Source organism: Urocampus carinirostris, chromosome 7, assembly GCF_059441175.1.
Source record: "Urocampus carinirostris isolate Australia breed hairy pipefish chromosome 7, RoL_Ucar_1.0, whole genome shotgun sequence".
Lineage (NCBI taxonomy): Eukaryota > Metazoa > Chordata > Actinopteri > Syngnathiformes > Syngnathidae > Urocampus > Urocampus carinirostris.
In genome coordinates this window covers 12579770-12594744 of record NC_142355.1, presented here as the reverse complement: position 1 = coordinate 12594744, position 14975 = coordinate 12579770, and the positions used below count along the sequence as shown (strand labels likewise).

At 39.2% G+C, this 14975-nt stretch overlaps 1 protein-coding gene across 1 annotated transcript in view; it reads right to left on the bottom strand.

Moving 5' to 3' along the window:
* Positions 1-1296: 1296 nt before the first annotated feature.
* The window catches only part of syt9b (synaptotagmin IXb), a 50903-nt gene continuing 37224 nt past the window's right edge, over positions 1297-14975 (bottom strand). The window contains exons 5-8 of the mRNA XM_088339764.1: positions 13983-14103; positions 12442-12613; positions 12233-12362; positions 1297-4541 (exon numbers count right to left, since the gene is read on the bottom strand). Of these exons, the coding sequence (XP_088195890.1) occupies positions 4464-4541; positions 12233-12362; positions 12442-12613; positions 13983-14103 (501 nt within the window). The 3' untranslated portion in view covers positions 1297-4463. The remainder of the gene's footprint in view (positions 4542-12232; positions 12363-12441; positions 12614-13982; positions 14104-14975) is intronic.

Genomic DNA, 14975 nt, shown 5'->3' with positions numbered 1-14975 from the left:
TTCCCGTTGTTTCAGTAAACATCATTCTTCACAAGGTTGCAATGACCTGCCCCACAGCTCAGCCAGTGATATCTTTTGCATTAAATGTAATTTGTATTTGATCATACAAAATTCCTTATAGTCAAATGTATATAGCCCAGAAGATCATTCCCTCCTCTCTGCCTAGTCCGGAGGACATTGCCAACTTGCAATACCGCAGCAGAACTATCACTATCTTAAATGACTTTTCTCACCCGCACAATCCACATGTGCGACCTCTTACCCTCTGGGAGGCGCTAGACAGTCTTTTAAAACAAAGACTAACAGGCTCAAAGCCAGTTTCTTCCCCAGCGTCGTCACCATTCTAAACAAGTGCGCAAAACGGTGAAAAATGTATATTTGCCCAGTTATTTATCGACTTATTTGGGAATTTCTGTTATTTAACTTCTTTTCATTGCACTGTTGTTATGATGCACTATTTTTTATTGTACTGTTATTTCAACTTAGCCACACCTTTGCACCAGTAGTCTCCCAACGAACGCATCCCGGACGCTTACGTGGCGCTACCTGGAGCTACCCGGAGCTATCCCGCTTCAGCGCTGTTAGACACAGACACGAAAGCCTGCGGGAAGCGGAGAGGAGGTGGACTCGCTAACACGAGGTGGTGTAACCCTGGGCACAAAGATTTCCATCTGCCGCAGGGACGTCGAACTTTTGGCCTAGCGTGTGACGTCATCCACTCTGCTGTTGCTAAACTACAACACAGCACCCCGAGGCCATCCTGTTAATCTGTTAATACACAAAACAAAGGAGACTGCTGGAAGTGTGAATTTCCCTACGGGGATGAATAAAGTATCTATCTATCTATCTATCTATCTATCTATCTATCTATCTATCTATCTATCTATCTATCGGGTCATTGTGATTTTCCAGGGAATCAGATTTTTAACTGGCATATTTTAGTGGTTGACTGAGCCTATTTCAACTCAACTTTTTAGTATATGGTTAGAATAAAGTAACAACATAGAAATAATGTAAGTTTTCATTTTAGATACTCATATCAAACTAGTAGCCCTTCGTGCCAAAAGGCTGGTGCCCCCTGCTCCAAGCACTACCTTATAAATAATTTCACCTGTTTATTCTGACATTATTTTATTTACATCTTTAAAGTCTTGATCATGTATTTATCCTGGGGTACCGTGTCTAATCTCTTTGCAAACAATGTTCACTATGTTGTTATCAATGACAATAAAGACAATTTAATTAATGGCGATAATCAGTTACGATCACTTCACAGAGCAGGTACCAAACAGCCGGTTCCTTCGTAAAGAAATATTTATTAACAACATCTGAAAGAACAGTTTAACAAACACAACTCGTGATACATCAATTAAAAATGTAAAATGAAAAGAAAAAGAAGCATCGTACATGCATTTAATCAACCAAGCACAAATCATTACAGCTACACGTGATCTTGAACAAAGTATTTTCTCAAATTCTATATCTAGAACAGAAGTACAACATGGCGTGGTATCACATTGATATAAACATGTTGGATGGTTGTGTGGTGTCTGTTAGTGTTACTTAGTAACTTGGGATGGTTGGCTAAAATTGCCCTGAAGCAAAACAGAAGACACAAAATCTCAAAACCAGCCACTAACTGCCATGTTTGAACCCAAAGGGTAGGAATGGTTGCATACAAAAGACGCTGAAGATCACATCACGTCATTTTTTTTTGTACGAGGCCTTCATATTTTTAATTTAACAAAACGTTGTGATAATGCTACTTAAATGTGCGGTTGAAATAAATGAAGTCTGAATCACTGTTAGTTCCTAGTAGAGGTAAGATCTTGGGCCCATACCAAGCCCAAAATTTGGAGTTTGGTTTGGCCTTAAAGCGTCAATCATTAAATCGGGCTGGCACGGCTTCTCTGTCATCCTTTTTTTCTGCTTTTCTTCTCTTTTTCCCATTCGTTGAGGATCTGGACAGCATGCGCTTACTTTTATTCATGTAAAAATTTAAATGAATTTCCCTGCGGGGATGAATAAAGTATCCATCCATCCATCTATCTATCTATCTATCTATCTATCTATCTATCTATCTATCTATCTATCTATCTATCTATCTATCTATCTATCTATCTATCTATCTATCTATCTATCTATCTATCTATCTATCTATCTATCTATCTATCTATCTATCTATCTATCTATCTATCTATCTATGCTATCTATGCTATTTACAGTATCTATCTATCTATCTATCTATCTATCTATCTATCTATCTATCTATCTATCTATCTATCTATCTATCTATCTATCTATCTATCTATCTATCCTATCCATGCTATTTACAGTATCTATCTATCTATCTATCTATCTATCTATCTATCTATCTATCTATCTATCTATCTATCTATCTATCTATCTATCTATCTATCTATCTATCCGTCCGTATTTCTATCTATCTATCTATCTATCTATCTATCTATCTATCTATCTATCTATCTATCTATCTATCTATCTATCTATCTATCTATCTATCTATCTATCTATCTATCTATCTATCTATCTATCTATCTATCTATCTATCTGTGCTATTTACTCTATCTATCTATCTATCTATCTATCTATCTATCTATCTATCTATCTATCTATCTATCTATCTATCTATCTATCTATCTATCTATCTATCTATCTATCTATCTATCTATCTATCTATCTATGCTATTTACAGTATCTGTCTATCTATCTATCTATCTATCTATCTATCTAAAGAAAATAATTACTAAACTTTTAGCAAAGTTTAACTCCAGATCACTAAATCCAAAAATTGTTTATCCTCGGTGTTGGAGTAAAAAATGCGCTGCTTCCTCCTTCCAACTCCCTAACATCAGACCTAATTTCCGTTTACAAGCTTTAGATACTTTCCTTCTGCTTTTTGGCTAGATATTTCACTATTTGCAGCTTGTAATCTGCAGAATTTTCAGTGCTATTTCGTTCACTTTCATTTTTTTTCACTGCAGGTTGCCAAAATGCGCATTTCAGCGCTGAACTGTTCATTTTGGCGCTTCAATTGCAGTGCACACTTGATTTGAGGGACTCAGCCAAAAGTAAACCACAAGCTGCGTGCTTCGGTGCTGAAATACGCACGGGCGGAGTAAAGCTTTGTGTTTACTTTGGAGGCAAATTAAAGCTTCTGGGTTTTTTTCGGGCTCGGTTATCAAATCAAGTTAATCTGCCGGGTTTGGGCGGGTTCGGGTTTAACGCCCCGCGACTCGGGTCGGCTCGGCCTGAATTTTTTAGGCCCGATCTTACCTCTACTTCCTTGTCATACTGTTAAAGCAAATACAGTTCCATTATGTCCGCATGTGATAAAAAAAAGCCTACATTCTACGTATTTTTAACCTAAACTTAAAATGACAGTGTGTGTTATTTGACGACCAGATGTCGCTGTAAGGTTTGGTGCACCCGATAATGAGTGCAACAAAACACTAGAAAGAATACAAACTATGGGGACTCAATTGACCAAAACACACCATTTTACGACTTATGGTTTTTCCCAGCTTTTTTAGGCTTTTGAGCAGCAAAATGGGAAACAATTATGTCAGCTCCTTTTAGGTGAGCCTCATCTTTTAAATAAATGGATGTACTTGTATTGCTGCTTATTATTTAAATCAATATTGTGTTTATTTAATGAATCAAGTTTTTTCCCACTAGAGGGCGCTAAATGATACACACTGTCCCTTTGATGAAAAATATAACGTCAAGAAATCATTAGTCACAGTTATCTCAAATTCTTAGTTTCAAAATGTTTAAACTGGAAGTAACAGTTAAAACAATTTCATACAGCAGCGGTTGTTTTGGAATGTAATTAGGTGTTTTGTAAATAAGGAAATAAAAATAAGCCTTCATGGTACAGTGGTGCCTCTACTTACAAATGTTCCTACATACAAAAGTTTTAGGTTACAAAAAACCAGAACGAGAAAATATTGCCGCTAGTTACAAATGCGTTTCAGGATACAAAGTCAAATATACAGTTCAGTACGTGCTATTATTTGCTCCTTCCAGAGTTCTACCTGGCAAAGCGGTGCGTATGCGCGAATCCAGGCATGCTCTTCGTGTCCCCAGGTAAGGTAGATTAATATTTTTATTTCTTTCCTTTATACTATGTCTTTTAACACGATTTGCCTCTCGTTTTATGTTTATTGTGCAGTAATCAAGTTTTAACATGTATTTCTTCATGTTCTGATGCTTTTTTATGATTGATTAAAAAAAATATACCATACTTTTGCGGGGCTTGGAACAGATTACCACATTTACATTTAAAAGGCGTCTCTATTTACAAATGTTTTAGGTTGCAAAGCTACTCCCAGAACAAATTATATTCATAAGTAGAGGTACCACTGTACTTCCAGTAGGTTTGTTTTCTGTTATTCAACCAACCTGAGGCTCATTCCACGCACCCGGCCTAAGTTATGTATTCAAGGTGAAGGCGGAGCCTTCAGCGAATTGGAGGATCCTCCTTGACTTCCGGTCCCCGTTGCTCCTGGTCCAACCCACTAACAACCGCAAATGAAAAATGCACAAAAAATATCAGTTAGTTGCAGAAAAAAAGTGCATACATGTACACACACATTTAGCATATATTTGACAAGAAAGCGTTTTCCATATCCCGTAAATTACGGACTATAGAGCGCACCTGATTGTAAGCCGCACCCAGCACATTTCGGGAGGAAAACCGAGTTTGTATATTCACAAGGCGAACCTGTATATTAGCCGCATGCGCCCACTTTTAAAAAATGCAACACAAACACAAAATTGACCCATTCCCGATACAGTACAAAAATCACAGCCGGCAAAATGAACGGAAAACGATACCGGTACTTAAGGTTTGATGCAGACCTGCAGAGTCCGGGTGCCCGTTGAAAGTAATCCAAGGAAAAAAGTGTATATTTCCAAAGGTAAGAGTGGGAAAAACACGTCTCACCTTTACTCCACTTCCTGTCAGCCCGCGTTTGCCCCGCCCCTTCTTTCTCATTTGCTCGTGCAAAACATATCAGAATAAATTTCTAAAATAAATACATTACAAAAATATACAGTTGCAAATACATATTATACATGGTTACACATATTTACAAAGAAAGACAGTACACTGAGAGAGTTTTCAAAGCTTTAATAATAATAATATTATAACTTTCATCCCAAACCGTGCCTGTGAAGGGTAGCAAAATGCTACTAGCAACACGCTCGCGGCATAGTAAATGGGTCTGTTAAAAAAAACATACCCTATTTGTAATAAGCACGGTAAAAAGTCCTTAACTTCCTCCTTATAACTGACGTCATCAAAGTCGTCTTCCTTCAGTATGGGAAAGAGACTATGTCATATAGGCGTCATCCCCCGCTACCTTATTCATAAACACGCTAGCAACACGCTTGCAAAGTAAAGTTTACGAGCAGTAGCTCTGTTTCCTTCTTTATCGGACTGCTCGATTGCATTTAGCTTGAAAGTTGCATCATGTGCCTTTCTTTTTGCAATTTGCATGATGAGGATATGTCTACGCTAATTTAATTTGTGCACAAGCTAAGAAGTTGCAGTCTTCCTCGGCGCATATATTCCACCGGTCTAAATCTTACCTTTTGTACTCGAGCGCCGCTGGCGGCCATTAGAAAAATTACATAAATTGGCCGCATCACTGGAGAAGCCGCAGGGTTGAAAGTTTGGGGAAAAAGTAGCGGCTTATAGTCCGGAATTTACGGTAGTATAATTTTCATTAATTTTCCCTTATTTAAAGGTGCGGTACGGAATTTGGAACCTTGTTACTCGCTGCCGCCATCTCCTGGCTTGTGTCATTATTGCAGCCTCTATCGAGCTCCTCGTGTTGCGTGGCATTTCTTAGAATAAATTCTGCTTGTTTTCATCTTTTTGGGGGGTTGAGATGATGTTGGACTATGTGCGGAGCTGAATGAACCAATCACGGTTAGGTTTATGGGTCTGGTGGGCGGGACATCGGCCGGACTGGCCGGTGCCCCGGTCAAACTGAAATTTAACAGTAAAGCCGTGTATACACTATGCGATTTTTTTCAGTCGCGGCAAAAGCTACAGCTCACACTGTACGATAAACTGTTACTGTTTACCTGACTTGTTTACCTGACTGCCCATTTTGCACATCTGGTTAGCTGCTCCTCTTGCACTATTTGCCCTACTGTAAAATACTATAGATAGCCATAATTATTTAGTATATTATTAGTACTCAATACTCCAACTCAATACAACATTTTTATTTATATCTGTACATTTAAGGAAACTGTGCGGGTCAGATGTATCGACATTTCGTTCCGTATACACGTGTACTAGAATGACAATAAAGTAGATCTGAATCTGAATCTTAAATCTGAATCTGAATAAACGTACTTTGTACCAGCGGCCCCTAGGTCAATTGAGTTTGAGACCCCTGGTCTAGAGCCACTGCTCCTCCGCATTGAGAGGAACCAGTTAAGGTGGCTCGGGCATCTGATTAGGATGCCTCCTGGACGCCTCCCTCGGAAAGTGTTCCGGGCATGTCCCACCGGCAGAAAGCCCCAGGGATGACCCAGGACACATTGGAGAGACTATGTCTCTAGGCTGCCCTGGAAACACCTCGGGAGATGAAGGTTGGGAATAGGGAGGTCTGGGATTCCCTGTTAAAACTGCTGCCCCCACGACCCGACCCCGGATAAGCAGAAGATAATGAGTGGATGGCAAATAATTTACAAATCTGGCCTCCGTGAGCATGGTATGTCTACCACGTGGCCCCTGAGCTCAAATGAGTTTGACACCCCTGATCTATACACAACGATTTCCATTTTAAGGAACGGCACTCCGAGCAGCAGTCATCGAGGTCGGGTTTTTAAATCAAGGCTGCTCAATGCTTTGCTAGCTGGTGGCTGCTATCTAGATGCGTATCAAGTGTGATCCAATAAAGGTTGTGTTATGAATATCAATTTGACACGGTGACATAAACAGGGCGATACGCCATTCAGCTTGTCCTCATTATCAATGTTGTGTGTTTGCTTGTTTAGGAGCATGACAGCCAAAGAGTCATTAAAAGTTAAGGGCATGCAGATACCTTTTGAGAGGCAGGGTATATGTGCTTGTCTGTAAAGGTGGGCAGATTGACCCAGATAGCGATAATGTCGATACTTAGCCAATTCTTTGATTAAATCAATACCATACCGGTCAACTTCCAGGGCGCCCTTACAAACTGTCGTATTTTCCCTTACAAAATAGTCAAGTCAAGTCATTTTTGCTTGTATAGCCCTTAATCACAAAGAGTCTCAAAGGGCTGCACAGGTTTTTCAGACTATTATCACACCATCCCCTGATCTGGGACCAACATGAAGGCAAGGAAAAACTCAAAAACCTCAACATGAGGAAAATGAAGAAACCTTGAGAAGGGACCGCACATACGCAAATACAAAATAATCTTACACCATATTTTTTTTCCAAACCTGTTTATTTATGTAGTTTAACATGTTATATTGTACATGTGTTTCGTCATATCATATATATTGTTAATTAACATTTCGTTGTGAGATACTGACTTGCTCTACATGAATGAGGTTTATTATGAAAAAAGTTCAAAAATGAAGTCGCTTGGACGTTCACCGTAGAAGGAAAAAATACATGCAAATATAATTAAGTAGAATAATACATTTTCTTATTCAAATTAGGAATTCATTTTCTGCATTAAATTATTGTTGGTAATATACTGATTAAAGGGAAAACCACAAACCTGTCTTTTTTCATCTTCTCCTTTTATACTTCCTTTTTTTCTTAATTTCTTTATACAACATAATAATTCGTAATATAATGCATCAAAGCAAGTGAGCTGTTTGAGAGCCGGCTCTCTTTATTGAGTCGAGGCGAAAAAGCCGGTTCTCTAAAAAGAGACGGACTTCCTTTCGCTTCGTTTGCAACGAAAAAAACGATACCTAGATAGAGGCTACCGCTACAAATTTGCGTTTTTCCGTAAAGATTTTCTTGTACGTCGTACACGTCTTAAAATGCATAATAAACCTACTTTGTACGGCAAAACGTACAGGTTGACAGGTATGCAATACCTTTGTCTTAGGATGGATATAGTCGTGGTTTCAACTATTACTTACTATAATAATGTTGTTAGTGGGTCATAAGATGACACATACATTACAACTTTTGAAATTAGAATGTTTTTGTGTTTTTTTGTTTTTTTGTTTTTTTCAAAATATTGTGCAATGCGTATTTTATTTTGTGTACTGTAAAAAGTTTTGACATTGACGTTATCTGCACTATTTGCACTTTGACTTAATTTTCAAACTATTGTGCAATTGGGAGGTATTATAGTTGTTTTTATTGACATTGTTATACAATATTCGTATTTTTGTTACATAACTTTGTTTCTGGTTTGATTGACATTGTTTTTTTGTTTTTTGTTTTTTTTTCTCATGTTTGAAATAAAGTTTCAATCATTCATTCGGTCTCTTGACTTTTGTTCTAATAGAGTTGGAAAAATAGTTTTTGCTCTGTTAAAATTGCATTGTAGCTATTTAATTGAATAAAGAACATTTTAGTGCCTCAAATCTTTGCCCTGTGTTTATCAGAGTATTATTTTAAATCAAAACGAGTGTTACAAATGAGGAAAGACTCAAAGTGACCAAAATGCACCATATTACTTTTCTTTTTTTTTGCCATTTGAAAAATATAAGAACCTACTATAAAAGCAAAAAAATATTCATCAATCTTAGGGTAGTTTGAATTACATTTAAGAAAATTGTTAGACTTAGTATATTGGAAAACAACAAATAGGAAGGATAGCTTGATCTGAGACTTGGCTTTTGTTCCTTAAATCATTTAATGTTTGTTATTCTGGTTTTTGGACAATAAAAACTGCTTATATTTTCTAATTTCCGTGACGTAAAAAGGGGGAATGATAAGTAAATGATTTTTTCTGTGTTCACTATGGGAAATCTGCAAATACGTTTGCTGAGATTCCAGAGTTGTTTGTTATTTTGACTATTGTTGCTTTACTTTGTTTGGCTCACTGTGTTTTTTTTTTAACTCTTATTTCACATTTTCATGTGCTGTTTACATCATTGTCACTGTTGGCCAATCATATTGGTGTACTTTGATATCCACTACACTTAGTGCTGATCTGATTTTTGTAACCTAGCAGATTTAAACAAAAATAAAAAAAGGACCTATTACAACAGGTTTGGATTTTCTTAGCTGAGGGTTTAGTGCAGTCTCCTCCTGTTCTCCTTGCTAGTTCAAAATCCACTGATGTCTTCTCGTCTTATTATGAGTGTCAACTCAACTATTAAAGCATCAGTCTAATTCAGGACCAGTGTCGTTCTACCAAGGCTGATACACTGCAGAATTTTAAGGTATCGGTACTTCACACTAACACAAAAATGACCATTCATTTGATTCAATTCAACAGGAATGTTCTATTGACTTTTTCTTAGGGTTATTTTAGATAACGTTACAAGTGGTGTCGGGGATTGTTAGCGATGAGTAGTACCTTGGCATTGGGTCCTTGTATGGGCGTGGAGAAAAGTGGTATCAAATGTTCCTGTTTTGCCGTTTATTGCTAAACCTGACCCCAACCTTTCTTTGTATACTTATCACTCACAAAAGTTTCAGATCATCAATCCATATTTAATATCACACAGGGACAACCCATGTAAATAGAAAATGATGTTTCGAAATGTTGATTCCATTTATTAAGGCACAAAAAATCAAAACCTATCCGGCCCTATGTGAAAAATAATGCTCCCTGAACCTAATAGCTAATTGGGCCACCTTAGGCAACAATAAGAGGAATCAAATGTTTGCCATAGTTGGTAATGAGTCTTTCACAACTCTATGGAGGAAATTTGGCCCACTCTTCTTTACACAATTGTTTCAAATCTTCTATGTTGGAAGGTTTTCTAGCAACAACTGCCAGTTTAAGATCTTACAACAGCATCTCAATTGGATTTAAATCCAAACTTTGATTTGGCCACATTGGAACCTTTATTTTGGGTTTTTTTGAGCCATTTAAAAGTGGACTTGCTGGTTTGTTTTGGATAGTCGTCACGCTGTATGATCCAAGAGCACTTGAGTTTGAGTACACGGACTGATGGCCAGACGTTTTCTTTCAGGATCTTCTGGTAAATACCAGAATTCACTATTTCGTCAAGCACAGCAAGTAGTCCTGGTCCTGAGGCTGCAAAGCAGTCGTAGACAATCATGGCATCCTGTACTTTCTTTTCAAATGCTTTAACATTTATACATCAGAAGTATTGGGCTGAACACCTTCCCCAAAAAAGTTACTTTTTAACTCATCAGTCCACTGAATTTTTGTCCAAAAGTCTTGAGGATAATCAAGATGCTTTTTTGCAGATATGAGATAACTCTTTGTGTTATTTTGTTATAGCATTGGTTTTTGCTCGGGAACTCTCACCTGGATGCCATTTTTGGCCAGTGTCTTCCTATAGTGGAGTTATGAACATTGACAAACATTTGATTTCTTTCATCCCTGCCAAAGGTGGCCAAACTCGCTATTTGGTTCAGGGGGCAACTACTTTTTCACATAGGGCCAGAAACACTTTTTTCAATAAATTGAATCATATAAAAACTATCTATCTATCCATCCATCCATCTATCCACCTACCCACCTATTTACCTACCTACCCTGGTCATATCCCTTAAGAGGAGTGACCGACAGCAAGACAAACACATACAAAAACAAAGAAAAGAAAAAGGGAAAAAGTAGCAAAAAACACACACAAAAATTTTTGGGGGACCATGGCCAACCCAAATGCCCAAACACCCAAACAAGTTAAGCACCACCAACCAAGTTGGTCATGCCTTTCTCCCTCCAGATGAAACAGGACACAAGAAAGCGGCCATGTCACTTGCGACAGGGTGACACAACACACTCTTCTGTTCAACAGCAGCGCCCGACAGCTTTCACTGGTTTACCCCTGCCGCATCATACAGGTGCCCTGCCCATCCCTTAGAACCCATCCAAACATCCCTCTATCCTTTTCCAACACCTCTCCACTCATTCCTATCAACAACAAGAGCATTAGTTCCACTAAATTTAGTACTCTTTCCTCCAGTGCACCCATAACACCATCCATCCACGTCAATCGTGGCCTTCCTCTTGGTCTCCTTCCATTGACTTCTGCTCTGTAGATCTTCTCCAACATTCACTCCTCATCCATTCTCTCCATGTGTCCAAACAACCGAGTACTCTCTTATCCACTTATCGTATCTTCTCAAAACTGCATTTTGTATTTTTATTTGGTTATCTCTGTGTGATATTAAAATTGTTTTGATGGTCTGAAACCTCTGTGAGTGATAAATATGCAAAAAAAAAACAGAATTCAGGAAGAAGGCAAATACTTTTTCATGTCACAGCAGATGTTCAGGTTCAGCCTTATAGGACACTTTCCGTTATGCTGTTCTTGTAGTCAAACCATCTCATCTCATCTCATCTCATCAGCTGCACCGCTTATCCTCAGTAGGGTCGCAGGGGTGCTGGAGCCCATCCCAGCAATCATCGTGCAGTGGGCAGGGGACACCCTGAACCGGTTGCCAGCCAATCGCAGGGCACACAGGGACAGACAACTCGCTCGCTCATTCACACCTAGGGACAATTTGGACCGGCCAATCCACCTGAAATGCATGTCTTTGGAATGTGGGAGGAAAACCCACGCACGCACGGGGAGAACATACAAACTCTGCACAGTAGTCAAACCATGTGTTCTACGATTACCAAAAACTATTGGAATTTGCTACTTTAAAAACCTCTTCACTGTTTTGTCTTTAAATACAGTAGTTCCAGCATGATTTGAATAAATTAGCCTAAGAATTCGTTTTTTACATGCTGCTTTGTTTTTTGCTCTTTTTTTAATAGGTGTGGGCTGGGAATTTAGGGCTATATATAAACAGCTCTGCCAATGTAGTCATTGCTCTGTGCAGCCTCAGCTCTTTGTTGTGGAAATCGGAAAAACAAGGCAACGCAAAATGAAAGCTGTGCTTCTTGTTACATAATTGCTGTTCCTGCCATGTAGGAATTCAGCATGATGCAACAGAAGTCACCCAGTGCATCTAATGAGATGTTTTCTTGTTTCAAACCTGAAACTGCATATTCCAAACATCCTTTTTTTAATATTCATCTGTAAATAGATGATTCATTTGGATTCTTATGACAAAATATCGCATTCGAAATTGTTGTCCTACCTCTATTAGCGGGTGCCAGTGCGCCACAGGCTTGCGTGGGTAGGTCAACATCTCACTCCAGTGGTCTCGTCCAAGAGTATCAGCTTCGTTGCCAACCTTACACACGCCAATGATTTCGTTATGTCCGACCCTGCAGTAAGAACGAGAGCAACGTGTCCAATCTCAGATGGGCTCAGAAGAACAGAAAAAGTTATGAGTCGCGAGCTGACCGATCATAGTCCATGACGGCTATAAGTAGACTTATTTGATTGATGTTTTCTGGGGGAACATCAAAGACGATGGCTTCGTTGTAAACTGGGTTTAAGGTGTTGCGTTTGGTTGATGTCTTCCTCTTCTTGAGTCTCCGGCCCTCACACATCAGGGACACCTTCACATACGGATCTGTGGGGGATCAGTATTCGGAGTAACGTGTTATGAAGGAATGCTTTCCAGGAATGCCATTACTTTTTTTTTTACAAACTCTAATGCGCTATTGATCATATTTGGTAACCACATACCTGTCGACCTGTACGGTTTTGCCGTACAAAGTACATTTATTATGCATTTTAAGACGTGTACGACGTACGAGAATATCTGTACGGAAAAACGCAAATTTGTCGATTATGGGTACCTTACCTTACTATATATATATATATATATATATATATATATATATATATATATATATATATATATATATATATATATATAGTTGGCCATGCAGCCATGCAAGGCGCCGACCTACTCATTGGGGGCATTGGGGATTCAGTGTCTTGCCCAAGGACACTGCAACATATAACACGGAGGAGCCGGGAATCGACTATCACAAAATGGCAAATCAATCAAGTCAAACGAGTTCTCCGCGGTAGCCTCTATCTCGGTATGTTTTTTTTCGTTGCAAACCAAGCGAGCGGTTTGATTTTTTGAAAGGAAGTCCGTCTCTTTTTAGAAAACCGGCTTTTTCGGCTTAACTCATGAAAGAGACCCGGCTCTCAAACGGCTCACTTCCTTTGATGCATTATATTACGAATTATTATGTTGTATAAAGAAGTTAAGAAAAAAAGGAAGTATAAAAGGAGAAATTGAAAAAAGACAGGTTTGTGGTTATCCCTTGAATCAGTATATTACCAACAATAATTTAATGCAGAAAATGACCATGCCGGTCCAAATTATCCGTAGGTGTGAATGAGCGTGTGAATTGTCTGTCCCTGTGTGCCCTTGTCATGATTACTGATGCGGGGCACCTGAGTCTGCTTCGTTGGCGCCAACAGCCGTGGACGCTGATTGGCTGCTTCCTCCTGACAACCTTCCTGAACCTACGCTTACACGCTAGGCAAACTTTTGTGACTCCTGACTCTATCCTGCCCCGTTTCCTGCCTGATACCTGTTGCCGACCTCTTTTCTGGACCCGTTTATATTTTTGCTCCTCCGCCCCGGCCATCGACCTGTTTGTTCTCGCTCGACACGGAAGAGCCACTTCCCCGTTCCTGCTATCTACCACCCGTGACCGACGATCATCGGATCGTGGATGCAAGTCCTGTTCTCCTCGAGTAAAACAAACGCAATTGGGTCCCGTCTCCGTTCCAGGTCTGTGACAGCCATGCGATTGGTAGACGACCAGTTCAGGGTGTCATCTGCCCACTGCGCAAGGATAGCTGAAATGGGCTCCAGCACCCCCGCGACCCTACTGAGTGTGAGCGGTGCAGATAATGAATGAATGAACGATAACTTTGGAGTCCGTGACGGATTGCGGCTTGGACGAAAAACCCACCTGAAGCACCAGTGATGTCCATGGCTTTGAGATTTCTTGCTTTGATCATTGTGATGGTCAGCCTGCCAGCCGTGGGGAGATAGCACAATGAGAACATCAACTCTCCCAGGTCCACGTTATCCTAGAAAAAAAAACAAATTCTAATATATCTTTAAACTGAGAAAAAATGTGTCTTGTTAACTAAATTGTTTTTAATCCTTTGAGGATCCAGCACACCACTGCCCTCCAGGTGGCGCCAGGGGACGAATTGACTAAATGTCCACGCTTGTCAACTACCTGGCATTTAACGCTGGCTGTGTTGGATCATTGCCGCTCAAGCTCTTTCATGCTCTGTTCACGGAACCTTTGTGCCCAAGAGGAAAGCCTTGGATTTACCCATCCATGAATTTGGACTGTGTTTGTGTTGGCTGTTATCTCCTCTCCTTCCTCTGCTTAGGGTTATTTCCCTTAAATCTTTAAAAACTGTCCACACGATGCATGTCTGCGTTTGGATCCTCTCCGTCCAAAACAATATATGAGTTACATTTTCACTCAATTCACACATTTAATTTTGGGAATATTGATGAAAATATTTTCATTCATTAGGTTGAAGAAAATGGACACTGAGTTTTGAGGTGTTAATAAAGAGTAGTTGTTAGTTTCAATCTAGAATGCTTTTACAGTAACAGGAGGAAACAGTTTACAATACTTAATTGATCGATGGTGAGTTACACGATTTATTTTGATATGAGTTCAACGCAAACCTGTATCAACTTGCGTAATGCCATACCTGTCAACCTGTATGTTTTTGCCGTACAAAGTACGTTTATTATGCATTTTAAGACGTGTACGACGTACAAGAAAATCTGTGCGGGAAAACGCAAATTTGTCAATTATGGGTACCATCCGGTATACACCGACAGGGTTGGGTAGGGTTACTTTAACTTGATTACTTTCAATTACTTTTGGATAACTCCAATACCAAATATGCTAATAGAAGACAAAAGGAACTAA